We start from the raw sequence: 26,315 nt of genomic DNA, 5'->3' as shown, positions 1-26,315 counted from the left end.
CGGGAGTCGACGCCGGAAGTAGCGATTGCAACGGCGGGACTCCGCTAGCTTCACTATGGCGGCTATCCCTCCAGACTCCTGGCAGCCCCCCAACGTATACTTGGAGACCAGGTGAGGGTGCAGCCCCTGAGGCTGGGCTGGCGGAAGCGACGCGGATCCCAAGCTTAGCCGCGGGGGTCGGTTTCGGCGCGCTCCATCTGGCGGCGGACCTCCTCCGGGAGCCGCGGCTGTGGGGACCACCTGAGGGCTGAGTGGGAACCGCGGCTGCCGGCGTTGGAGCCCCGCACCGACTCACGCTGGAATCTTAGCCACAGCGGCAATACTGCCCTCTTCCCACCCCTCGGTTCCTTTATCCATTCATTCAGCACGCGTGTATTGAATCTACAGGCCGGGGACGTAGGATCTGAGAATCAGAGGTGGATGACACACACAGCCTGGCCTTTAGAAGCTTATAGTGTAGTGAGGAGACACATGTGTAAATATTAACGTTGTAAGTAACAATTGTATAAACAAATTATTAGGAGAACACCGGAAGAAGCACATTTATTTACTCCTATCAAAGAGTGATTATATTGAGCACCACCTAGGCCCATGCCCCTGATGTGTAGCATCATATTTAGTTTAAATCTCTGAGTAACTTAAATCACGTAGGTGCCATTCCACCGTCTCTCCATTTTTAGCAGGAGAAATTCCGTAATTTAAAGAGTGAATGGGAGTCCCCATCGTGGCTCAGCGGAAACGAATCTGACTAGGAACCATGAGGTTTCTGGTTCGATCCCGGGCCTTGCTCAGTGGGTTAAGGATCTGGTGTTGGTGTGAGCTGTGGTGTAGGTCGCAGACGCAGCTCGGATCCCACGTTGCTGTGGCTGTGGCCTAGGCCAGTGGCTGCAGCTCGGATTAGGCCCCTAGCCTGGGAACCTTCACATGCCAGCGGGTGCGGCCCTAAAAAAAAAAAAAAAGACAAAAAAATAATAATAAAAATAAAAAATAAAATACAGAGTAAATGATTTGATTAAACCCATGTAGCTAGAAAGTAGGGGAACCTCATTTGGAGTCTGGTCTGTTTACCTCCAGTGTTGGGTTCTTTAGCACCATTCATTCCATTGCCTCTTTGGAAAAAGTTGAAAATGATCTTTCCAAAGTAGGACTAATAACTTTTAAGTAACTTCTTATTGCTACAAGAGTATAAAATTAAAATTTTGTAGATGCTTTTTTTCATTTGGCCTTTGCCTACCTCTCTTGCTACCTCTGTCATTCTTTTATCAGTAGGCAAAGTCAGCTATCCTCTCTATCGCTTTCTTGCCCAGGCTGATTTCCACAGAGAACAATTCTCTCAGATGCTGCTTTTGCCCCCTGGCCATCTTCCCCACCTTCTTATATAGGAAAATTCTCCTTTTTCAGGCCTCAACTTGGAGGTATGCAATTGTTTTTCTCTTTTTAGGACCTCACATGCAGCATATGGAAGCTCCCGGGCTAGGGGTTGAATCAGAGCCACAGCTGCCGGCCACAGCCACAGCCACAGCAACACCGATCTGAGCCGTGTCTTTGACCTACACCGTAGCTCACAGCAACGCTGGATCCTTAACCCACTGAGAGCGGCCAGGGGTTGAATCCATATCCTCATGGATACATGTCAGCTTGGTTACTGCTGAGCCACAATGGGAATTCCTCCATTACATTTTTTTATGATGGTAATTTATGTGGCTCAGAAATACAGAAGTTTGAAAAAGATATTCACTTGGAGTTTTCACTGTGGTGCAGTGGGATCGGTGGCATCTCTGGAGTGCTGGGAAACAACGTTTGATCCCTGGCCCAGCATGGTGGGTTAAGGATGAAGCATTGGTACAGTTGCAGTGTAGGTTGCACTGCAGCTTGGATCTGATCCCTGGCCTGGAAACTCCATGTGTGTGGCGTGGGGGTGGCAAAAAGGAAAAAAAAAAAAAGAAGATAGTCATTGAAAACCTTACTGTATCTCATTTACCTAGTTTCTACCTCTACCCAGCAACTTACTTATGTATAAGTAAAAATGAATTCCCAATATTTTGATGTTCAACCTAAAAAAATTACAAATTAAATGTAAGACTTGTTTTCCCCCTAATTTAGGGGTTGGTTATACCAGTTTCCAGTGATCAGCCATTTTTTGTGTATAAGGTGTTGGAAATTTTAGTTGTCCACAGTTATTTTGCTTAAAAGAAGTACCAGAAGACAATGCATGTTTTATTCAAAGGAGATATCTGTGTTTGTGTTATTTTGCATTGTGTCGTTTTCCTTTACTGAGCATGGAATCCCATGTTTGTCTTTTTAGGGCTGTACCTGTGGCATATGGAGGTTCCTAGGCTAGGGGTCCAATGAGAGCTGTAGCTGCCAGCCTACACCACAGCCACAGCAACGTCAGATCTGAGCCTCATCTGTGACCTACACCACAGCTCATGGCGCAGTGGATCCTTAACCCACTGAGTAAGGCCAGGGATCAAACCAGTGTCCTCATGGATGCTAGTCAGATTTGTTTCCACAGAGCCACCATAGGAACTCCAGAATCCTATGTTTTATGACAATTTTATGACTTATAAGCTTGGAAATGAAGAGTCCTGGATAAGTCCCATAGTGTTTTTGTCTGCTGTGACCTTGTACTTGACCAGAGCTTTACTCTCTCCCCCTGCAGCATGGGGATCATTGTGCTGGAGCTGTACTGGAAGCATGCTCCAAAGACCTGTAAGAACTTCGCTGAATTGGCTCGTCGAGGTTACTACAATGGTACCAAATTCCACAGAATCATCAAAGACTTTATGATCCAGGGAGGTGACCCAACAGGAACAGGTACAGTTAAGTCGACATTAGTTTTAGTTCCTTCCTTCCCTCCCTCCCTTCCTTCATTTTTTCCTTTTTTTTTTCTCTTTCATGGCTGCAACCGTGGTATATAGAAGTTTTCAGGTCAGAGACTGAATCCCAGCTGCAGCTGCCATCTATGCCACAGCTGTAGCCACACCAGATCCTTAACCCACTGTGCCAGGCTGGGGATCAAACCCACATCTCTGCAGCATCCTGAGCTGCTGCAATAAGGTTCTTAACTGTGCTTCAGCGGCAACTCCCAATATTAATTTCTGAAGTCTCATCCTGTCATAACTGGGTATAAGGCAGTCAGGGCTCTCTTCCACATACTAGGGACTAGGTTTGTTGACTGTGGTGGCTACTCCTGCCCTTGCCAGCACATGTTCCCAAACACATGTAGAATTGACCAGAAACCAATCTTGACTCCTGGGCTTTATGGAGTTTCTCATAACTTCCATGTATTGCTTACTAAGAGCAAATAATATTTGCTGGAATTATAATAATGCAGAGTAGTCTGGATAATCAGAAGTGAAGAAGGACATTTGTAGTGTTTTGAGGAAAAGAAAATAGGTTCTTTTTTTTTTTTTTTTTTTTTTTGGTCTTTTTGACATTTCTTGGGCCGCTCCCGCGGCATATGGAGGTTCCCAGGCTAGGGGTCAAATCGGAGCTGTAGCTGCCGGCCTACACTACAGCCACAGCAACGCCAGATCCGAGCCGCGTCTGCAACCTACACCACAGCTCACGGCAACACTGGATCCTTAACCCACTGAGAAGGCCAGGGATCAAACCCGCAACCTCATGGTTCTTAGTCGGATTGGTTAACCAGTGAACCACGACAGGAACTCCAGGTTCTTTGATTTATGCATTTAACAAATACTGAGCACTTTCTTTTTATCATGTATTTTTCTGAGCTCTAGGTATATGGCTGTGAATAAAGGAAGAAAAAAAAAAACTTCCTGGTCTCAGTAAAACAGGAAAAGGATATGAAGGATGCGGTTTTAGCAGAAAGATTAGGGAAGTCCTCTCTGAGATGATGTGATTGGAGAGGGATCTGAATGAAGTGAGGGGGTGAACCTCGTGACTGAGAGAAGAACATTCCCAGTAGAGGGAAGAGGCTTTCAGAGGCCATGCAGCAGGAGCCTAGGTAGGAGATTATATAGGACCTTGTAGGACATGGTGAAGACTTTGGGTTTTATTCTGAATAAGATGGAAGCCATTGGAAGGTGTTAAGCAAAGGAGTGACATGATCTGACTTAGCTTTAAAAAGATCACTCTGGGGAAGTTCCCATTGTGGCTCAGTGGGTTATAAACCCCGACTAGTATCCATGAGGAAGCAGGTTTGATCCCTGGCATTGTTCACTGGGTTAAGGATCCAGGGTTGCCTTAAGCTGGTGGTGTAGGCCAGCAACTGCAACTTCAATTCAACCCCTAGCCTGGAAACTTCCTTTGCTGTGAGTACCGCCCTAAAAAAAAAAAAAAAAAAAAAAAAGATCTCTTGGGGAGTTCCTTTCCTGCTATGGCCACAGCAGGTTAAGGATCTGACTTCAGTGGCTCAGGCTGCTGCAGAGGTATGGGTGTGGGTGTGAAAGAAAGAGATGGTGAAGGTTGACTTCAAGCTTCTTGACTTGAATTTAATAAAATGAAAAGGCTGAGGAGCATGTTTGAAGGAGGAACATCAAGAATTTGATTGTGTTATTCTTAACCATGTTATTCTATAAAAAGCTGCACTATGTCCTAAGGATACCCCCTTTGATATTACTAAGAAGATAATCATGTTATTGCCTATGCCTGTCCCTGCCCACTAATCTTGTCATCTTCCTTAATCCCATTAATAATAATTTCATCACCTTCCTTAATAAAAATCCTGTGGGCTAAAGCCTAGGGGCCTTTGTTCTATGGAATAGAATGCCTCCTGGTCCCCCACTTTCTAAATATAAAAAAAAAAAGAACTTGATTTTGATTTTTGACACGTTATGTTTGGAATACTTGTCAGACCATCCAGCTGAGATGTTGAACAAGTAAGTGGGGAGTTCATGGAAAGGTCTGGGATGGAGGTGTGAATTTGGGAGTTATCATCATTTAGATAGAATTTGTTAGTGAAATCAGTAGATGCCAACATTGGTAGGTTTCAAGGGCCCTAGCCTCTCATTCTGCATTTTCTCTCTGCTAATTCCTACTTTTGCTCTTCTGCCTTTAAATGAGCTTGGTTCTCTCTGTGACAGTCTTTTCTCAGTCTTTTTCCTCTTTTTATTTTTTTATTTTTTTTTTTTATTTTTTTTTCTTTTTTTGTCTTTCTGTCTTTTGTTGTTGTTGTTGTTGCTATTTCTTGGGCCGCTCCCGCGGCATATGGAGGTTCCCAGGCTAGGGGTCGAATCGGAGCTGTAGCCACCGGCCTACACCAGAGCCACAGCAACGCGGGATCCGAGCCGCGTCTGCAACCTACACCACAGCTCACGGCAATGCCGGATCGTCAACCCACTGAGCAAGGGCAGGGACCGAACCCGCAACCTCATGGTTCCTAGTCGGATTCGTTAACCACTGCGCCACGATGGGAACTCCTTTTTCCTCTTTTTAATTCTCAGTTGTCCTTTATCCTTTATGACCAAGAGGCATTTAGTTTTTTTGATATACACGGGCACATTTCAAAATACAAAATATAGAGGAAAGTAGAAAAAAACAAAAAAACTGATCATAAGTTTACTTCCTAAAGATTTCTAACCACCATTAACTATTCCCCCGATAACCCACCTCTCAGAAATGATGAAGATTAACTTTTGGTGGCCATTATTCTTTTCAGCTTTCTTTTCAGATAACTAGTTAAAAGGATGGATAACCAGTTAGATGGAAATAATTTTAAGAGGATTGGCTATGTCATACATGCTATTGGTTTTTGTCTTTTGTCTTTTTAGGGCTGCACCTGCTGCATATGGAGGGTCCCAGGCTAGGGGACCAATCGGAGCTGTAGCCGCCAGCCTACACCACAGCCACAGCAACGCCAGATCCAAGCCACCCTGCAACCTACACCACAGCTCACAGCAATGCCAGATCCTTAACCCACTGAGTGAGGCCAGGGATCGAACCTGCATCCTCATGGATACTCGTCAGATTCGCTGCCACTGAGTTGCCATGGTAACTCCCATGCTGTTGGTTTTAAAAGAAAAAGTATTTAAGTTTGTATACAATTGACAGAAAAATTGACTTCCTGCTATGAAAGATGAGGTAATTATTACATATATTTCTACTATTCCTGTTGTTTAAGAAAAACTCAGTTTTGCCTATTTCTTATGTTGGAAAAAAAAACCAGCTCTTCCCTCCTGGGTGTCTCCTTTATTTTTATGTGCTCACACAGAACACTTCACTTGGTTTTTTTTGGTTTGTGTTTTATTTTATTTATTTTTTATTACTCAATGAATTTATTACATTTATAGTTGTACAATGATCATCACAATCCAATTTTATAGGATTTCCATCCCACACCCCCAGCGCATCTCCCCACCCCCAAACTGTCTCCTTTGGAAACCATAGTTTTTCAGAGTCTGTGAGTCAGTATCTGTTCTGCAAAGAAGTTCATTCTGTCCTGTTATCAGATTCCACATGTCAGTGAAAGCATTTGATGTTGGTGTCTCATTATCTGACTGACTTCACTTAGCATGGTAATTTCTAGGTCCATCCATGTTGCTGAAAATGCCGTTATTTCATTCCTTTTAATGGCTGAGTAATATTCCATTGTGTACATGTACTACGTCTTCTTGATCCTCTCCTCTGTCGATGGGCTTTTAGGTTGTGTCCATGTCTCGGCTATTGAAAATAGTGCTCTTGATGTGACCTTCTCTTTGTCTTCTGGAGTAGGATATCTTTTTGAAAGTTTCCAGTCCATTTGGTTAAAGATTGCTCAGCATTTAGTTGTAAATTTTGTTGTTTTTAGAAGAAAAGTTGAGCTCCAGTCCTTCTATTCCGCCATCTTAATCCCCTCCCACTTTACTTGTTTTTAAAAATACTTTTTGTTGTTTTTGTTGGTTTGTTTTTTGGCCATGCCTATGGCACGTGGAAATTCCCAGACCACAGATTGATCCTGAGCCACAGCAGTGGCCCAGGCCACTACAGTGACAATGCTGGGTCCTTAACCTGCTGTGCCACAAGAGAACTACAAACACTTCACTTCTGGTCACCAAGAGTATGGAGGTTTTTCCTCACAGCAAGCAATGCCCTGTGACACCAGATGGGTTTGGTTAATTTGCTAGAGCAGGTCATGGAACTTAGGGAAGCACAAGTGCTTACTTACATTTACCAGTTTACTAAAGGATATGGTAAAGGATACAGGTGAACAGAGATGCTTCAGGTGAGGTCCAGGAGGGTGCTGAGCATAGGAGCTTCTGTCCACCAGGAATTGGTGCATCACCTTCCAATGTGGATGTGTTCATCTGCTTTGAAACTCTCCAAACCCTTTACTGTTGGGATTTTATGGAAAATGCCTTCCTCGGGTAGGCATGACCAATATCTAGCTCCATTTCTAGCTCTTCACCCTTCCTTTCCTCTCTGGAGAAGGAGGGGTGCAGGCACTGAGAATCCTAAGCTTCTAATCATGACATGGTCTTTTTGGTGACAAGCCTCCATCCAGGAGTCACCATATTAGAACAAAAGATGCTCCTGGTGTTCTTATCACTTAGGAATTTGTGAGGGTTTCAGGAGCCCTGTGTCAGGGACAGGGTTAAAGACCAAAGAAATGCTCTAGTGTTCTTATCACTTAGGAAATTATAAGAATCTTGGAGGCTCTGTAGCAGGAACCAGGGACAGGTATCTGTTTGTCTGCCTGTCTATCTATGTATCTATCCATCTAATGTTTTTTTTCTATGTCTCACACTTGTCCTCTCTCACTCGCTCCCAGTTTTTTTGTTAGTTTTCTTTATCCTTGTCAGAGTTTACAGCATTTTCTATTCTGCACTGAGCCCTGAGTTGCAGTGTGGGTTCTATATTTCAGAGGCTTCAGTGCTCACCACTAGGCTTTGCTCTTCACGGATGCTAGAGGGCAGAATTTCTTGTTGAGTGGTTTTTCTTCCAAGAGCTGAAGGGTGTTTTCTTTTCTTTTTTTTTTTTTGGTCTTTTTGCCATTTCTCGGGCTGCTCCTGCGGCATATGGGAGGTTCCCAGGCTAGGGGTCTAATTGGAGCTGTAGCCGCCAGCCTACGCCAGAGCCACAGCAACGCAGGATCCGAGCCATGTCTGCAACCTACACCACAGCTCACGGCAACGCCGGATCGTTAACCCACTGAGCAAGGCCAGGGATTGAACCCGCAACCTCATGGTTCCTAGTCGGATTCGTTAACCACTGCGCCACGACGGGAACTCCCTGTTTTATTTTCTAACTCAATCATCTTGGAGAATTTCTTCCTGTTATCCTTATATTTGAAAAAGACCGTGACCTGGTGTATCATTCTTGGGCCAGACTGATTTCTTCAGATCTTTTTAGACAATTTTGCTCCATGGCCTTCTGTTTTTGAACATGGCTTTAAAGAATACTGAGGCCAGATATACTCCTTCCTTCAATTCAGGGAAAATTTTTTGATTTGTATTTCTAAATATTTTCTCTGTTATACTTACTGGATTTTCTATTTGGGGAAACTATTCTTTGTTTCATCACCTTTGCCTTCTGTATGTGTCATATTTTTTTGAGTATGTGAGATGATGTTTTTCTATTTTTTCCTGCATCTACTTAAATAATCTCTGCCTTTACTCTGTGCTTTATTCAATTTTGGTCATGTCTGTTTTGTTCTTGACTGTTCTGATTTATTTATTAGTGCTCTCTTGGCGTCATTGGCCTCTCAATCTGTTTTCTCAAGTCTGCAATCTTTTCACCTTAGTCTGTTGATTTATTATTCTTGTCTTTGAGATCATGTTTTGTTGGATTCTTACTTTTGTTGAAGCATCTGAAGCTTGAGACAGCCACTGAGAAGCACTTCTGGGATTACATTTTCTCCCTCCTTTCTCTCTTTCCTTTTGTTGTGTATGTTTGCATAGTTTCTGTGCCATTTCTTGCCTTATCCATGCTTAATGTCGGCACCTCCACTGGCCTTACCTTTAATTTGCTCGGGTATAGTGGATTCTCCTTGTCACTCTGCCCCCCTTTGTGGGACCAGTTATCTTCCCCATCCCAAATGCTAAATGGCTTTCTTTCCATTTTATTTTAGCTTGATGAGGGTACAGAAGAGAACACCAGCTCAGCACATGCTGAGGAAGCAGGCTGGCTTCTGTGCTGTCTTCCCAGACTCCATGCCAGTGGTGTCCCCACCCCAGGCCCTGGAGAGCCCCTGAGTATAGCTCTAGCAGAGGAAATAGATCCTCACACCTTTTTTCATTCTCAGCTGGGCTTTTATATCAGAAGCTCTGTTAATGAGAGAAAAGCAGATATTTAATATCAGTTTTCCACTACCTCAGAGCCTTTATGAGGAAATGAAGGCCTGAAGAAGGTGGTTCCCCTAGGCATTTTTATGCTGGGTTTGGTGAAGAGTGGGAAGTTGTGGGAAAATGTGAAAGGATATAAGGCCTATGAGGATGAGCTCAGCGTGGTGAACTAGTGGAGACAACATGGCTTGTCCATTCAGATTCCGCTTGGTGTCCCTCTGTCTTGTAGGGGTGTTCCTTTCCTCCAGGTATACAGAGGGCATCTCTCTCAGGAGGGTCTTAGGACACATGTCAGGGGAAGGTCAGAAAGTCCTTCCTACATGTGCCATTTCTCAGGTTCCTTCAACTTGAAATACTCAACCTGCCAAGGTACCTTCTTTGGAGCAGCATGTCCTGATGCCCATCCCAGCTCAGTGCTCCTGAAGCCTGCTAAGGTGGCTGTGCTGGTAGCCTGACCTGCAGCCTGAGCACCTGTGGTCTGTGGGCTTCTCCTTAACTATTTCAGGGCTGTTCACCCAGTCCCCTGGTGGCATCTCAAAATTGGAGGGTACTTGTGAGAATTCTCTGGGGGACACTCCTCTATTCCTGATCACTACTTTCCTGAGCATAGGTGAAAGGATCTCATCTTTCTTTCTCGCACTGACTCTTTTCAGAATCACTTTGATTCTGAGTCAAACTGGAATAAACTTGATTCCAAGTGATTGGAATACATTTGGCTCCCTTCTCTTATGTGTTTGCTGATGATGAATTTTTTGACTTTGAAAGAAATTGAATTTTTGGTGTTTGCTTTACCAGGTACTGGGGGAGGCAGAGTCTTAACTCTGCCTCACTCTACTTTCTTTATCTGAAAATGTCCTGTCAACACTTTGATGTACTCCTTGCCTGTCTTCTTTCGCTCTCTCGTTGTTGTCATAAAATTTTAATCCATAGACCAGTGAACTGAGCAAGTCCTTGATTAGTGGTGGAAGAATTGGAAGTGGCTCAGATAAGAGTGCCCATGTCAGAACTTTCCTGTAATTCTGTAATTGGTTTGTAATCCTTCATAATGTCACATTTCCATGATGTAATTGTAATGAAATTGAATCACTCAAAAGATTTCCAGAATAATTGCATCCAGCCTCAAGTGTAATGAATGGTTGAGCTAAGCCTGCTCACAGGCCTGTGGTAGGAGGCAAACAGGAGTTAGGTCCTCGTGGGTCACTAGTGTGGATTGCTAACCAATTAGGTAACATGATTTTTGCTGACGGTCTCAAATGAGCAGCATGTGGCATCCTGGGGTCTTCAGGAGGTTGATGTATCATTTCCAACCCTGACTGCCCCTCAGCCTGGCTACTCTGGAACTATTCTCTTCATGGTCTTTCTGTTATACTTTTGCCACATGTATTCTCAATTCAGATATCTTTGACTTTGATCTCCTGCTTCATTTTATACCATTTTTCTTCTTCTTCTTCTTCTTCTTTTTTGGCCACACCTGTAGCACATGGAAGTTCCCAGGCCAAGGATTGAATCTGAGCTGCAGCTCTGACTTACACCGCAGCTGCAGCAGGGCCAGATCTTTTAACCCACTGTGCCACAGTGGGAACTCCTCATTTTTCTTCTTTTAAATTTCCTTTATTGTAATAACTCCATGCTGATTCTCCTGAGCCATCTGAATGCCTTTTATCTGTTTTTACTAATTTCTTCTCTTTCTTCCCTCTAAGACACAGCATCCTGTCAAGCTCTTCCTTTCCCTCTCCCTATTCTGCACTTAGCCTCCCAGTGCTCACCAGCTGCCATGATTGCAATGATTAATTACATGCTGATTATGCTGTGCATCACCCCCACTCTGCTTCCATCTCACCTCTTAGTAGCTCCAGGAACACCTGAAATATAATGTGTTAAACAGCAAGCTCATTGTTAATTTTATTCATTCGATGAATATTTGCTAAGAGTCTGCGGGGTATCCTGTGCTATTCTAAGGCCTGTGGGGAATATTTAAGCATTAGAAACCAAGGCATTTTTCTCTTCCTTGCAGAGCTCCCTGCCCTACCCTGCCAGTAAGATAAGGTATGGTATTCATTATAAGAAACAACTAGAAAGTAATAATATAATAAGCATGCAAATGCATGGGGTACGCTATGGATTATGTGTAGAACATAGGATGGAATAATTCATAATCAGAGAAAAAGGACAGTGGAGTGGGATTAGGTTGGGATGGAAGCATATTTTGAGGTGGACCTTGAAATGTAGCACTTTAACACTTGAGAGGACAGGGAAGGCCATTTTAGATTTAGGAAGAAGAATGAGTGTAGAGCGGAGGCACAGCCGACAGAGGCGCATAGTGTGTGAAGGAGAGCCCACCACCCTAGATATTGTGTCTCATGCTGGACTGGCTCTGTGATGTAACCCAGGCACCTCTCCACCCCCAGGACAGAGGCACAAAATGTGATTGCTAAGGTCCCTGAACTGCATGTTTAGGGGACAGTAAAGAAAGAGCAGTTTGGAGTTCCTGTTGTGGCATAGTGGAAATGAATCTGACCAGTATCCATGAAGATGCGGGTTCGATCCCTGGCCTTGCTCAGTGGATTGGGTATTTGGTGTTGCTGTGAGCTGTGGTGTAGATCTCAGATGAGACTCTGATCCTATGTGGCTGTGGCTGTGGCTGTGGCCGGCAGCTGTAGCTCTGATTCAACTCCTAGCCTGAGAACTTTGGTATAACTCGGGTATGGCCTTAAAAAAAGCAAAAAAAGCAAAAAAAAAAAAAAAAAAAAAAAGGAAGAGCAGTTTGAGGCACTTTAGTAAGAAATAGCAGGGGGGTTAGGGCCAGTTCATGATGATTCTTAGATGGGACTTCAGATGTGATCAGCATCATATAAGGACCATTTGGGACTCTTGGTAAGGAAAATACTTGAGAACATTTGATCCAGCCATGGCATATGGCAAGGTAGTATAGTGTTGGGGCAACAGAGGATTGTGCAGCCTCCTGGGCTTGGTGTTGAATCTTGGCTTCAAGTGAACACTTTTTTTTTGGCCTTTTTAGGGCTGCACCCATGGCATATGGAGGTTCCCAAGCTTGGAGTCAAATTAGAGCTGTAGCTGCCAGCTTACACCACAGCCACAGCAATGCCAGATCTGAGCTGTGTCGGCAACCTTCTCCACAGCTCATGGCACAGTGGATCCTTAACCCACTGAGCGAGGCCAGGGTTCGAACCTGAGTCCTCATGGATACTAGTCAGATTCATTTCTACTGAGCCACAACAGGAACTCCCATATGAACACTTACTGAATGGAGACAAGTTATGTAACCTTGCTGAGCCTTCTTATCTATAAATGGAGAATGTGGTTATATGTACCTCATGGGGTTGTTGTGGGTAGTAAATGAGCAGATGTCTGTAGAACGGTTAGCACAAAATAGGAACTCAAAAAAGTATGGTTGTTTATTATTTGTTTTGGTTGTTAATTCATTTAATGACTGTCTGTTGGACTCCTACTGTAGTCTGGGCATTATTCTAAGAGCTGGGGAGCCAATAATGAATAAGAAAGACCTAATGGAGCTCTTATTCTAATGGGAGACTGAACAAAAAAGTATATAATATACTGTTAGGTCATGCATGACAAATTATATGGAAAAATAATGCATAAGAGAAGAGAGCAGGATTCTTAGCCTTGGCTCTGTTGACATTTGGGGCTGGGTAATTCTTTGTTGTGGAGGCTCTCTTGTGCATTTTAGAATGTTTAGCTGTACCCCTGACCTCTGCCCCCTAAATGCCAGTAGAAGCCCTCAGTGTGACAACCAAAAATATCTCCACATGTTGTTCAGTGTACCCAGGGGCAGTCACCCCTAGGTGAGAACCTCTGAGATGGAGAGTGAGGGAGGTGCTATTTTGGATAGTGTGATTAGGGAAGACCCCTCTGATAAGACATTTGAGTGGAGCTCTGGATAAAGTAGTGAGCCATGACTCTGTCAGGGGCAAGGACAACCTAGAGGGAACAGCAGTCAGAGGTCTTAGACCAGAGTGTGCTTGGCAAGAAATAGCGCAGAGGCCAGTGTGGCTGGAGCAGGTGAGTGAGGTGGACAGCAGTAGGAGCTGTCAGAGGACCAGATCATGCAAAGTCTTGTAAGTTGCGGTGGAGACTTTGGATTTTGTCCTAAGCGATGAAATGTCTCTGCAGGATCTTGAGCAGGGAACTGCCATGATGAGACTTGTTTTAAAAGGATCCCTGTAGGAGTTCTCTGGCGGCCTAGCGGGTTAAGGATCCAGCCCTGTCACTGCTATGGCACAGATTCAATCCCTAGCCCAGGAACTTAGACATGCCATGCATGCAGCAAAAAAAAAAAAAAAAAAAAAAAAAGGATCCCCCTTGCTTCCACAAGGAGAATAGACTTGAAGTGGTAAAGCGGGAGGCAAGGTCAGAAGCTGGGAGAACAATGAGAGGCTTTCATTGTTATCAGAGCTTGTTATCATTTGGACTATAGTGATAGTGGTTCTATTGGTTCTGATCCTCTGGGAAGCACATGCCAGGACAGAGCTAGATGAATGAGGTTTGTTGGGGTAACACCTGTGAAAAATAAAGGGGCAAGGGAGCAAGGGTTGGAAGGAGAAGTCTTGGCATATCAGTGCAGGTCTAATATCTGTGAAAAGAGAGAAGGAAGAGGAAAAGGAGCCAGAAGACAAAATGAAGAGCTGCTGGTAAGGTGGGATTTCAAGAAGGGTGACACCAACTGTCAGATGCTGCTCATGGATCAGGCAGATTGAGGATTGAACACTGGGTTTAACAACAGCATGGTGATACTGATGGCCTTGACAAGAGTAGTTTCAGTGGAATGGTGAGGGCAAAACATTTGAATGGAGAGTGTTCAAGAGGCAGGAGATGGAGTATTTCTGGGACTGGATGCAGCGAAATAGGGGGTTACTTGGAGACAGTGTTTTTCCAAAATGGGAGATAGTAATATCATGTTTTTATGCTGATAAGAATGATCTCCTAGGAATAAAAATGGATACTGGAGAGGGGAAAATTGTAGTTGCAAAGCTTAAAGATGAACAGGATTATTGGTATGTGGTGGTAGGACAGTCATTTGAACAGTTTATTTATACAGTGTATTAATACCAGGAGAAGGAAGATAAATGGGTAGAGATGTAGGAAAGAGAGTGGATTTAATGGTGAGAACATGTGAAAGTGCTCTTCCTTTTTCTCAGTGAAGTAAGAAACTAAGTTATCCACAAAGAGCAGGGAGCAGCGGGGCAGCAGTGAATGTGCAAAGACCTAGAAACTGGAGTAAACGTGGGCAGACTGAGTCCAAAGGTGACTATTGGTCATGACCTCCAGTTGCCTTTCATGGAAAATGCTCAGATTATTTCAGTTAAAAAAGGGGGCTCAGCATCACCGATACACTGTGTTGGCTTCACGTTATATATACTATATATATATGGTTTCCAGGCATTATCTCATGTCATTATCATAACAGTCCCGTGACACAGACATACTACTACTATTCCCATTTTGTAGATAAGGAAACTAGGACTTAGGATATCTTGCTTAAGGTTAGCTATGGCTAGTGGGAATTGAAATCCAGACCTCTCTAATCCTAAAGAGGACTCTGTCTTAAGAAATGCAAATCTTCTTGGAGAACTGTGGTGTTATTTCCGTGTTAGATCTGCTATCTGGCATTTGCTCTGGTAATCCAATAGCAGCTCCACTAGTCAGTTCCCCTTCCTGCTGCTACTAACAAAGTGATGCTTTTGGCTGCCAGTAACAGAAAACTCAACCACAGAGGCGTAAATGAACAGAGCTTTTGTTTTTCTCACATAAAATGTTCAAAAGTAAGCAGTTGTAGGCATTGGTTTAGCTGCCCAGCAGAGTAGTCAGGGGCCCAGGCTTACTATGTCTTTCTACTCCACCATTCTTAGTGTGTTGGCCTCTGATCTCAGTCTTGTCTTATGATGGCAAGATGGCTGCTGCTGCTCCTGATATCACCTCTGCTTTCAAAGAAGAAAGATGAGGAAAGAGCTATGGGTAAAAGACAGATGGGTGTGTTTGTCCCTTTTTATCAGGAAAGCTATAGCTTTCCTAGAAGCCCTACTTAGCAGGCTTCTGTTTACCTCAGTAACTCAGAACTAGGTCATCTGGCTACTCCTAGCTGCAAAAGGATCGGTACCTGCCTTTCTTGTCTTTGAGGCAGGCCCTGGAAGATAGCTAACCTGTGCTATCTGTTAGAGGATCTCTTGCTGGAAGAGAGGCTTTGATTGGTTTGGTTGGTCACCTCTGGTGTGGAATGTCCCAGGTGGAGCTTCCACATGGGGCTCCTAATGGGTAACTGGCTGATCTGTGGCTGCTTTGGGGCTGGCTATTAATCTCTGATCCCATCATCTATTGCATTGGGAGTGGTGGGGACAAGTAGCACCAAGTATGGTAATCTTAGATGCACGTCTTAAATGCCACTCCAGTTCATCTTGAGAGGTTTGTACAGTCAGTGAGCAGAGGAGGAGGAAGAGACGTTAGAGAAGTCTAGGGAATGAGAAGGGCGTTTTTTAAAATTTTGTTTAAGAAACAGCACAGATCATAAAGAAAAAGATTAAGGAGTTTCGACTGCAAGAAATTCTTTATATCAGAAGATTCTATTTAAAGAGTGAAAAAAAGTCAACTGGAAGAAAGTATTTGTAAAAGCATAACTGACAAAGGATTAGTATCCGGAATAAACCTAATAATAAAATATAAATTTTAAAATGCCAAACCACTCAGTAGAAAAGTGGCTGTTGACGGAGGAGGAATGCTAAATAGCCAGTAAACATGAAATTATGCACAACCTCAGAGAAAGGCAGTTTAAAACACCACAAGAGATTGGACACCTCATAGACTGACAAATGTTAGAAAGCCTGGCGTAAGAGTGAATGTGAGAACACTGTGGGTGGGGTGCACATTGGGGCCACTTCTGGCAAGATGTATGGAGAAATCTAGTCATGGGGAAATGCTCACAAACTGTGAGCCTGCCTGCCTGCCGTAAGGTATATTCCCTGAGAGGTCCTGCCCTGTGTTTGGGAGACAGTACAAGGGTGGTTATTGCAGCATAGTTTACGATAGCACAAACACTGGAAAGATCCTAGATATCCATCACCAGGGGAAAAGAGGATAAGACCGTGTGGTAATGACACAATGGAATGGACACTACAGAGAGCCTGCAGGAAACGAAATTACTATCACTTAGAGCTGAAAAAAAGCTAATTGCAGAAGAATACATAGAGTATCGCACCATTTGTAAAAACCTAAAAACATGCAAAACAGAAGTTCCCGTTGTGGCACAGCAGAAACAAATCTGACTAGGAACCATGAGGTTGCGGGTTCAATCCCTGGCCTCACTCAGTGGGATAAGGATCCGGTGTTTCTGTGGCTGTGGTATAGGCCGGCAGCTGTGGCACTTTGATTGGACCCCTAGCCTGGAAACTTCCATATGCTGCAGGTGTAGCCCTAAAAAGCAAAAAAAAAAAAAAAAAAAAATCAAGTACAGTTTTTAAGGATGCATACCACATAGTAGAAAAGAAAGTGCACAAAAAACGACAAACTCCTGGTCAGAATGGTAGTTACCTGAGAGGAAAGTGTGATTCTTCGCAGCACTGCTCCTCTTGGGAGAGTGGGGAGATGTGGGGAGGGATGCAGCGGGTGTGTATGCCTGGGGTCTGGACTGGGTTGGTCACACTTTATTTCTCAAGGAGAGGGTGCACAGTTGTTTGTCATTCTTTTATCTCTGAAATATTAAATACACTGAGTAAATGTTTAAAAGAGAGGACAGAAGAGTAAAGGAACTTTGATAGTGCAGAGACCTGTGCCTATCCCCTTCGTATCTTTGCTGAGGAGCCACACAGAACATTTTTACTGCAGAGCTCCCTAATTATTGGTTTTATAAGTGATCATTGACATCTGTGTTGTCTGCCCTGCACCAGAAAACTCTTTAATCAGTCCCTGTCCCCCTACCATTTCTCCCCTATTCCACATGCCCAAAGGAATGTTTTGATTGGAATTATTTGTCTTTCTGACGTTTGCTGCAAACCCTTCTGAGTTGAATTAGGTTATGAAAAGATAACATATTATGAATAAATGGAGCTTAGAGGCCCAAACTACTTGTGGTTGGTCAAACTATGCCTGATGAGGAAAAGGGGGCCTCCATACCTTTCCCCCTTCTGATTGCTTAAAACCCCAGGCATCACCTGTGACTCTTGCCTCTACCCTCTTCTTGTTTGTGGCGCCGTTTATGTGGTGGGTTTGAGTTCCTCAAGGGCAGGGGCCTTGAGGTTCTGGCAGCCCTTGGCCTGCAGGGATCGCACCTCCAAGGCTCAGTCTGTGGGCAGACAGCACTGCTGAATTTATCCTCAGCTTGCTCATCCAGGCCCTGGAGGTAGGGCTTGGCCTTAGTGTGCCCCCACAGTCCTCTCCTCTCTCACCTCCAGCTCTTGTACTTCCAGCCCCCCCACCCCCTACCCCCAGCTCAAGCAGGAACCTTGACTGTATAGGCAGAGGGAACACACTGGTTATGTAATTGCTCTTTGGAGGTATACTGGCGAGTTGGAATTTGGGGGAATGAATTTTTACATAGTTTGGTAGCTCAGTAATTTTCCAGAAGCATAGGTAGCCTGGGCCAGGTGGGAGGTTTTCCCAGGTCTGTTAGGATTCTTCCCCATTCCTCTTTGCTTGAGAACAGTGTTTTCTTCCTATACCCGGGGGCTGTGACAGGCTTCCTGAGGTGAAGCATCCTAAAAAGTTAAAGCGTTTTTTTTTTGTTTTTTTTGTTTGTTTGTTTTGTTTTTTTAACCATGGAAACACTATAGTGGGGGCCTGGGGCCTCTGAGGGTGGACATGATGTGTTAACATTGCTACTTCCCCAGCAGGCTGGCAGAGGAGGTGAGCTCCCTGCCTCTGGGCTGTTTCCTGGCTACCAGGCAAGCAGAGTAAGCTGATAAGTCCAGTGTTTACTTTGTTGTGGACTGTGCTGTCTTGACTGGTCAACTTGAAGAAGCCAAAGTAGATCAACAAGGCATATGGTCAACTAAATAATTGATTAGGAGAGTTACCTCCTATTCGGATGTTTTTTCTCATGGGAAAAATTTATTTAACATAGTATTTTTCTCCAACAACAAAACCTAAGTGCCTAGCACAGTAAGAGTATGGACTCGGTGTGGACATAATAACACACAGTGGGGATGTTGCTGGCAGATGCCGTGTTTCTCCATGGTCTCCTCGCAGTGTACTGCCTCTCCTCTCAGTCCATTCTGCCTTCTGTAATAGTATTCCTTTCTGCCTCCTTGCCCTCTTACCACTCTAGAGCCCTGTTTCTCCTTAAGCTAGATCTCTTCTCTCTCTTTCTCTCTCTCTCTCTCTTTTTTTTTTTTACAGCCATACCTGCAGCATATGTAAATTTCTGGGCTGGGGTTGAATCAGCCACATCTGCCGGCCTACACCACAGCCACAGCAGTGTCAGATCTGAGCCGCATCTGTGATCTAAGCTGCAGCTTGTGGCAATGCTGGATCCTTAACCCACTGAGTGAGGCCAGGGATCGAACCTGCATCCTCATGAACACTATGCCAGGTTCTTAACTCATTGAACCACAATGGGAACTCCTTTATCTTTGAAATAAATGAATTTTATTTTCCTTCATCTTGGTTAAGGACGGCAGATAGGTTTCAATTCTAATGCCTCTCTGATCCATTAAGAATAGCTGCCTAGGAGTTCCTGTCGTGGCGCAGCAGAAACGAATCTGACCAGGAACCATGAGGTTGCGGGTTCGATCCCTGGCCTTGCTCAGTGGGTTAAGGATCTGGCGTTGCCATGAGCTGTGGTGTAGGTCACAGACACAGCTCGGATCCGGTGTTTTTGTGGCTGTGGTGTAGGCTGGCAGCTGTAGCTCCGATTAGACCCCTAGTCTGGGAACCTCCATATGCCGCGAGTGTGGCCCTAAAAAGACAAAAGACAAAAGACAAAAAAAAAAAAAAGAATGGCTACCTGGAGTTGGATTCAGAGGCCAACCTCAGCTCAGCTGAGAAGAATGCTGATTGATTAGCAATGTCTCATTGGGCACAGGGTTAAGTCTTGGGGCCCTCTTGTCTAAAGCACTCATAAAACTGTAAAAAATTAAGAAACCTCTTAACACTTCAAACCATGAATGGTGGTTATTTGTAGATTATGGTTATTTGTGGTTATGGTTAGATTACAGGGGATCTTAATGTTCCTTTGATAATGTTCTATGTTTTCTTCATTTTTGACAGTGAACATGTATTACTTTAATAAGCAGGAAGAAAACACTCAGCATTATTTTGAAAAGGAACATCTTACCTAAATGAAACCAGTGATTTGAATGTGCTTTGTCAGTGCTGATTCTGCTGCTGGGCTGTGTAGTTGCAATGTAGTTAGCAGGGGGCTAGGCATGCTCACTGATTTTTCTTTCCTGTACTCCCAAAAATCCTTCGACCCTGGGCCTTAGTTCTTGGTGTGAGGTAGCATGTGGGACTGGCTGATTGGTTTCTTGTCTTCTAACTGGCAGGTCGAGGTGGTGCATCTATCTATGGCAAGCAGTTTGAAGATGAACTTCATCCCGACTTGAAATTCACAGGTAAGTCTATGATCTGGCTGGACTGGGTAGGAAGAGGGAGTAGATTTTAAAAGCTCGGTCTTTTGGCCGTGATGCAAGTAGACTGCCTGACACCGTGGCATGGTGCCACATAGCTGCCCAGCTGCAGCGCCACAAAGAACCCTGGTGAATTAGAGAAGGTGGTGCCTCTCAGAGCCCTGAGTGATTCAGAGTGCTGACCGAAGTGATCTCAAGTCTAACTACTTGCTGAATGTTGCTGTTATGAGCCATAAGAAAGCAAAAGCTTCCTCAAAGAAGCAGGAGACTTTCCTGGATGTTTGAGGGGACTTGGGAGCGTGGCCCAGCCGTCAGCAGGGATCATCATGGATAGAGGCTGGGGAGTGGGTGAAGACAAGGTGAGGCCGCCAGGGTGGTGCAGTGGTTATCCTTTATGCAAGGGCAGAGAGCCTGCCCTGAAGGAAGGTAGGCAGGTCAGGTGGTTGGTAATAGAGGCCAGAACAAAGCCTGGATTCTTTTTATCCCTAGGCTGGTGTAGCTGGTCCAGGCTAGAGCTGTGGGGGTTATTCATACTCTTCCCTCTCTTCCTTTTTCCCACCAGGGGCTGGAATTCTCGCAATGGCCAATGCAGGGCCAGACACCAACGGCAGCCAGTTCTTTGTGACCCTGGCTCCCACGCAGTGGCTTGATGGCAAACACACCATTTTTGGCCGTGTGTGCCAGGGGATAGGGATGGTGAATCGAGTAGGAATGGTGGAAACAAACTCCCAAGACCGCCCTGTGGACGATGTGAAGATCATTAAGGCGTACCCTTCTGGGTAGACCTGTGTCCCTGGGGCACACCCAGGTCTTCTGAGACAGCCCACTAAACCAGTTTCCAGATGGCCTAGAATGACATGTAACTCTAAACTTCATTGTGGTCTTGCAAATCTGAGGCGCTGAGGAGCCTGGGGTCCTGGGTTAGTTAGAGATGGAAGTGTTTTTTAATAGGATGCTTCTTTTCTTGTCCCCTGTGCCTCCATTGTCAAAACATTTGCAGAAAAGTCCATACATGATTGTTCACAAGTTATTGCTCCCTGCAAATGGTGCATGCTGCCCCTCCTGTGTGCATCTCCTCGGTATACTGGGAACAAAGGGCAGCCAGCCTCATTTTGCAGTGCCTAACCAGCCTTTTCTTGCGGAAATTTATATTCTGGCCTACACCAAAGTCTTTGGTGGCTGAGAGCCAGCCGTAGAATTCAAAACCAAGTAGTGTCTGTGTATCAGCCTTCTTAACTGTGTGCGCCCCCTATTTTAGTCTCTTGAATTTGTTCTTTCAGGGGTTGTGTGCATCTCTTTCTCTATTTTCCCTCTCAAAACCAGAACATCAACACTGCTGTTTCTGACACTTACACGTCCCACGCAAAGCCACATTGAATTTTTGCCAAGTGAAAAATGCATCCAACAATCAAGTTTCTAAAAAGGTGTCAAGTGGGGAATGATAATGTGTAATAATCGAGAAATGAATCTATTAAAAAGAAGCAGAAGCATTGACCATTTTTTTCCCCAGGAAGAAGTAGAAATCTGTAGTGAGCGTAAGGGCAGACTATGGATTCTCCTTAAAAAGCAATATTCTCATAAAGAAGAAGCACCACTTAAGTTTTTTTAACCTAAGACTTTAGAGAAACTAGATGAGAGATTTTTATATATATTTTTTAGTCTTTCTGTTTTTTTTAAGGGAGGGGGTGATGGGAGAAAGGAAGTTAATATCTATGTAATACATAGAAACTTCCAAAATAAAATACCACTGATGGTTGAAACTGCTGCGTGGTCTGATTTTAAATTTGTGAGAGGTTCTAACAGCCATTTGAACCTCTACACCATCTCAAGTAGTGTTGCAGGACTCATCCTCAAGTTTTCATATGATTTTAGGTTTTGTGGACCTCCAGTGGATTGCTCCCATTCAAGAGCAGGGTTGACTTAAAAAGCAGTAGCAACGAAAGAAGTTAAGTGATAGCAATTTGCATTTCCCAGTGAGGGGGAAGCCCCCGGAGATTAACTGGGTGGATGTGCTGAGAGGCCTGATCCCTTCCCAAACTTGCAAGAGATGCACCTGCGTGTGGTTACGGGCCTAGGGGCAGTATGTGAGGTGGTGTTTGCTTTCTTAGGTAGCTCCTGGATTGGACAGGGGATTGCAGCATAACTATTCCTCCATATCACTATAAATTTGGAATTGGTGATTTATTTTTTAGAATGGCCAAACAAGGTTCTGTTCCCCAAGCCTTACCCCCCATTCAGTCTCTTTCTCCATCTCTCTTTTCTCTTAACAACAGAAAAGCAAAACCAAACAACTATGTAAATGACTTTGTAACCTCTCAAAATTGACCAGAGCTTCTCTGTTTCTAACCAGCTCCCAGAAGATAGTGACTGCTGGTCCAAACACCACACTTTTGAGTGTTGAGAGCCTAAAGATCACATTTGTCTAACATGAAATTGGGGGAGGGGCGTGATTCCTGAGAGCATGGAGCAGTCAGGATGATAACTGTTTCCTCTGCCTCCTGCCAATGGTGGTGGTCATGGAAGATTGAAGGCAGTCAAAGCACTGGATGAGCTTTAACAGCTCTTGGCTTCGGCGCTAAGGTTGAGCTTTAAGAAACAGTGCCCTTCCACCTTCCATTCCCGCTTTAGCACACCACGGATAGCAGACCATGTGTGACACTGTGATCCTGTGTGGACACCAAAGTGGGTAGGATGGTATGATTTAGTAGACATCACAGAAATGCAGGGGAGGGGTTCCCGTGTGGATCAGAGGGTTAAGAATCTAACCGTTGTCTCTCTGAGGATGTGGGTTTGATCCCTGGCCTCAATCAGTGAGTTAAGGATCCTGCGTTGCCTCAAGCTGCAGTGTAGGTCAAAGATGCAGCTTGGATCCAGCATTACTGTGGCTGTGGTTGCAGGCTTGCCGCTGTAGCTCTTGATTTGACTCCAGCCCGGCAACTTCCATATGCCCCAGGTGCAGCCTTAAAAAGAAAAAAAAAAAAAAAAAAAAGAATGAAAAATTCAGGGCATCATCAGCAATCATGGCACTGAAGGAAAAGGGCTCTGGAACCAGGTCACGGGTTCAGAGCCTAGCTTCACCACTTAGCAGTGGTGTGATGAACTAGTTTCTTAATGTCTCTGTGCCTTAGTTTCTTCCACTATAAAATGAGGATAATGGGGGGGGGGAGGAGTTCCCGTTGTGACACAGTAGAAACGAATCTGACTATCCATGAGGATGCGGGTTCAACCCCTGGCCTTGCTCAGTGGGTCGGGTATTGGTGTTGCCGTGAGCTATGGTGGAGGTCGCAGATGCCACTCAGATCCTGTGTTGCTGTGGCTGTGATATAGGCCAGCAGCTGGAGCTCTGATTTGACCCCCCTAGCCTGGGAATTTCTCTATGCCTCAGGTGTGTTCCTTAAAAAAGCAAAAAATAAAAATAAAGCAAAAATAAAATGAGGATAATGGTCCTAACCTCATAAAGCTGTTGTGAAGTTTAAGTGAGCTAAGCTAGAGCAGGTATTAAGAACAGGGACTGGCATTCAAGAAACAGCTTTCGTCATTACCAGTGGCCCTTGAAGCCACCACATACCTCTCCAGCTTGTTCACCCCAGTGTTTCAGAGGCCTGACCTTGCACCCCTCTCCCTCCCTCTGAGAGAAAAAGCCTTGTCTTACTCTTCTGTGGGAGTCCCCTCGGTACCTTACGAAATTCTTTGAGGTTATTACTGAGTGAATCAAATTAAAAATTGTTTTCTGTCAGGAAAAGATTGAGATCCATTTGCAGGAATAGCTTTACCCCAAGTCTCTAGACCCAGGCTTTAGCCGGTGTGGCAGCAAAGCCTTTCCACTAAGCTGTGTGGAAGTCCTCAGCATGGTTTATTTTTGGATTGTATCTCCAGAATATGTCAAAATAGCTTTCTCTGCACAAGGGAAACGATTCCTACCCCCAAATCCTGGAGCCAATCCGGGCTGTCACCGTGGCCCCTTCTGGCACTACGTTCTTGCAACGAGTGGAGGAGGAAACATTGAAAAGCACATTTGTTTAAGTGGCAGAGTTTACTGCCTACTGAGCACTTCATGGCCTCACAACCCTGTTGCCTGTAGAGTAGATTACTATTCTTCAGGTAAATATCATGATAAGGAATCAACAGCAACATTTTTTACAGATAAAAAAAGAAGAAGCAGCAAAGTACAGGAAGAGAAAACATATTAGGGTCTCACTGTAAGGCTGGCTTGGTCTGATTTTGAAAATGGGTCTTTGTTTTTCCAATAGTTAATTTGTGATTTGCATCTGAAACCAAAGAGGGCCAGTTTGGGGTAAGGTTTATGGATAGTGAGATATGAGGCTTTTGAGTGACTTTGGAGGAATCTCTTTACCTCTGAAACTCAGTTTGCTCATTCATCAAGCAAATATCAGAATTAGGCCCCTATTAGCCCCAAATTTCTGAATCTAGGTCCTTCTGAGATTCCTTTCAGTTGCCAGATTTCCATGTAGCATGCTGTTTTGGAAATTTGCCACTAGAGGCCAGTGTGAATACAGTTTAGCTTTGCAGCTTCTTCAAGAGACAGAAGCCTACCACCGCCTTTCATGATTCTAAGCCAGGCCTGCCAACCCTTGGATGTGGAAAACCAGCAACTGCTCAAACTGTGTGGCACCAGATTTGAGATATAAGCCTGACTCTAAACAGGCCTAGGAAGGCTCTCTGTTGGCACAGGCCGCTGGCCCGCTTTCCTGTCCACTGGACTGGGTGGAAGAAAAGCCCTATGTGCATGGTAAGGTTGGTGAGCCCCTGTGACCAGGGCCTGGCTGTGCAGCAAGCCTCCTCATAAAGAGCCAGTCCCCTCTTAGCCACTTAGTAGTCCACGTTACAGTTGAATTCACTCATTCAGCAGGTAATTTTGGAGCCCCTCTTTGAGGCCCAGCAATAGCAAATGTTTTCATAGAGGCAACCAGAAGGAACCTTAGAAGAAAAGGAAAAGTTATTGGAAGCTTCTTTTTTTTAAAAAAAAAAAGGCTGGGTTTTTTTGGTTTTTTTTTTTTTTTTTTTCATTTTAGGGCTGCACCAACAGCATATGGAAGTTCCCAGCCTAGGGGTTTATTTATTTATTTGTCTTTTTAGGGCTGCACCCGCAGCATATGGAGGGTCCCAGGCTAGAGGTCCAATCAGAGCTGTGGCCGCTGGCCTTTGCCAGAGTGACAGCAATGCTGGATCCAAGCCGTGTCTGTGACCTACACCACAGCTCACAGCAAAGCCGGATCCTTAACCCACTGAGCGAGGCCAGGGATTGAACCTGTGTCCTCATAGATACTAGCTGGGTTCATTACTGCTGAGCCACAATGGGAACTCCTATGAAAGCTTCTTACACGCATTTTGCCCTTAATCCTCAAAATTGACCTCTGAGGTTGCATTATTATGCCCATTTGCAGATGAGCAGACTGAGGACCAAAGGCAAGTGGCACAAAACCTTGTACAGAATGAATGGATGGAATAACGGGTTCATGGCTTTTCAAAGGCAGGGCTAGGACTTGAATTTGGGAACTTGTGATTCCCAAGTTCAGCCCTTTTATCTTCAACTTGAGATACAGAGGAGGAAGATGAGTTGAAAAAGATAATGACCTGGTGGCAGGACAGGGGTTAGGACCTGAATCTCATGCCTTGCAGGCCAGGATGCCCAATCCAACTGCTCCATCCTAGAGCTTCCCCATTCCAAGCTGGACCCCCAGCCTTAGTTGTCCCCAAGGTCCTTCCTGCACTGGGCCTGCCAAGGCACAGCAGGAGGGAGGGAGGGAAGGAGCACAAATGACCCTAATCAGTGTGTTTATTGGATCATAACTGTATTAGCCTCACGACTCAGCTAATCGCATAGAAATCACTTTCCAATCTGCAGATCTGGCCGCAGCTCCATTAAAAGCTGTCGGCCTGAGTACCTGTGAGGAAGTGCTCGTATAGCAGAGGCAGCAGGGAAGCAGGGAGAAGCAATATATCTACTTCCTCATTACACTGATGGGAAAATGGCCATTCCACACTCAGCTGTATAAGGAAAGGCCCCAAAGGAAAGGGAATTCCAGTTCACAATTGTCTTTTTAGGCAGTGTTCAGTTCTAAGAGAAAATGTTCCCTTTGTGCTTCCCCTTTTTGAGAGCATTTGTGATGCTGTTTAAGGTAAAGCAGAAGGAAAGGAACTTGTGTGGAACATACCACATGCCAAGAGCTTTACACATGTTATTCCATTTAATTCTCTCTGAAGGTCTGTCAACAAGACATCATAATGTCTGTTTCATAGATGAATCTTGTTTCATGGATGAAGGCTCCATGGCGGTTGGCTAGGTCTTGGCAGGGCTGGGCTTCAGGCTTGGGGTCTGCTCTCTGCCCCCACCATACCCTGAACTCCCACAGGAATGGTTTCCTTATCATTCTTTGCCCCCTCCTTCCTCCAGCTCAAAAAATATGGATGCCATTTTTCAAGCCATGTTGTTGTGTGAACTTGGCAACCTCCCTAAGCCTTAGTTTTTCCATCT

General features: G+C 44.6%; 1 protein-coding gene across 1 annotated transcript; it reads left to right on the top strand.

The window, feature by feature from the left end:
* Positions 1-23: 23 nt before the first annotated feature.
* On the top strand, positions 24-21,579 carry PPIL1 (peptidylprolyl isomerase like 1). Its single transcript, XM_003128368.6, has 4 exons — positions 24-111; positions 2,663-2,817; positions 19,736-19,804; positions 20,382-21,579. The coding sequence occupies exons 1-4, from the start codon at positions 56-58 to the stop codon at positions 20,600-20,602; spliced, it is 501 nt and encodes a 166-aa protein (XP_003128416.1). The 5' UTR covers positions 24-55; the 3' UTR covers positions 20,603-21,579.
* Positions 21,580-26,315: the final 4,736 nt, after the last annotated feature.

This window comes from Sus scrofa, chromosome 7 (assembly GCF_054392235.1).
Source record: "Sus scrofa isolate SSC_HxYL_T2T_F1_AM1 chromosome 7, Sscrofa_HxYL_maternal_Yorkshire_Landrace_v2.0, whole genome shotgun sequence".
Taxonomy (NCBI): domain Eukaryota; kingdom Metazoa; phylum Chordata; class Mammalia; order Artiodactyla; family Suidae; genus Sus; species Sus scrofa.
This window is presented reverse-complemented; position numbering and strand designations above follow the sequence as displayed.

Coding starts and splice junctions, on each gene's coding strand:
- PPIL1 (XM_003128368.6), top strand. CDS start 56: ATGGCGGCTATCCCTCCAGACTCCTGGCAGCCCCCCAACGTATACTTG. Junction 112..2,662: donor AACGTATACTTGGAGACCAG/GTGAGGGTGCAG, acceptor CTCCCCCTGCAG/CATGGGGATCATTGTGCTGG. Junction 2,818..19,735: donor AGGTGACCCAACAGGAACAG/GTACAGTTAAGT, acceptor TCTAACTGGCAG/GTCGAGGTGGTGCATCTATC.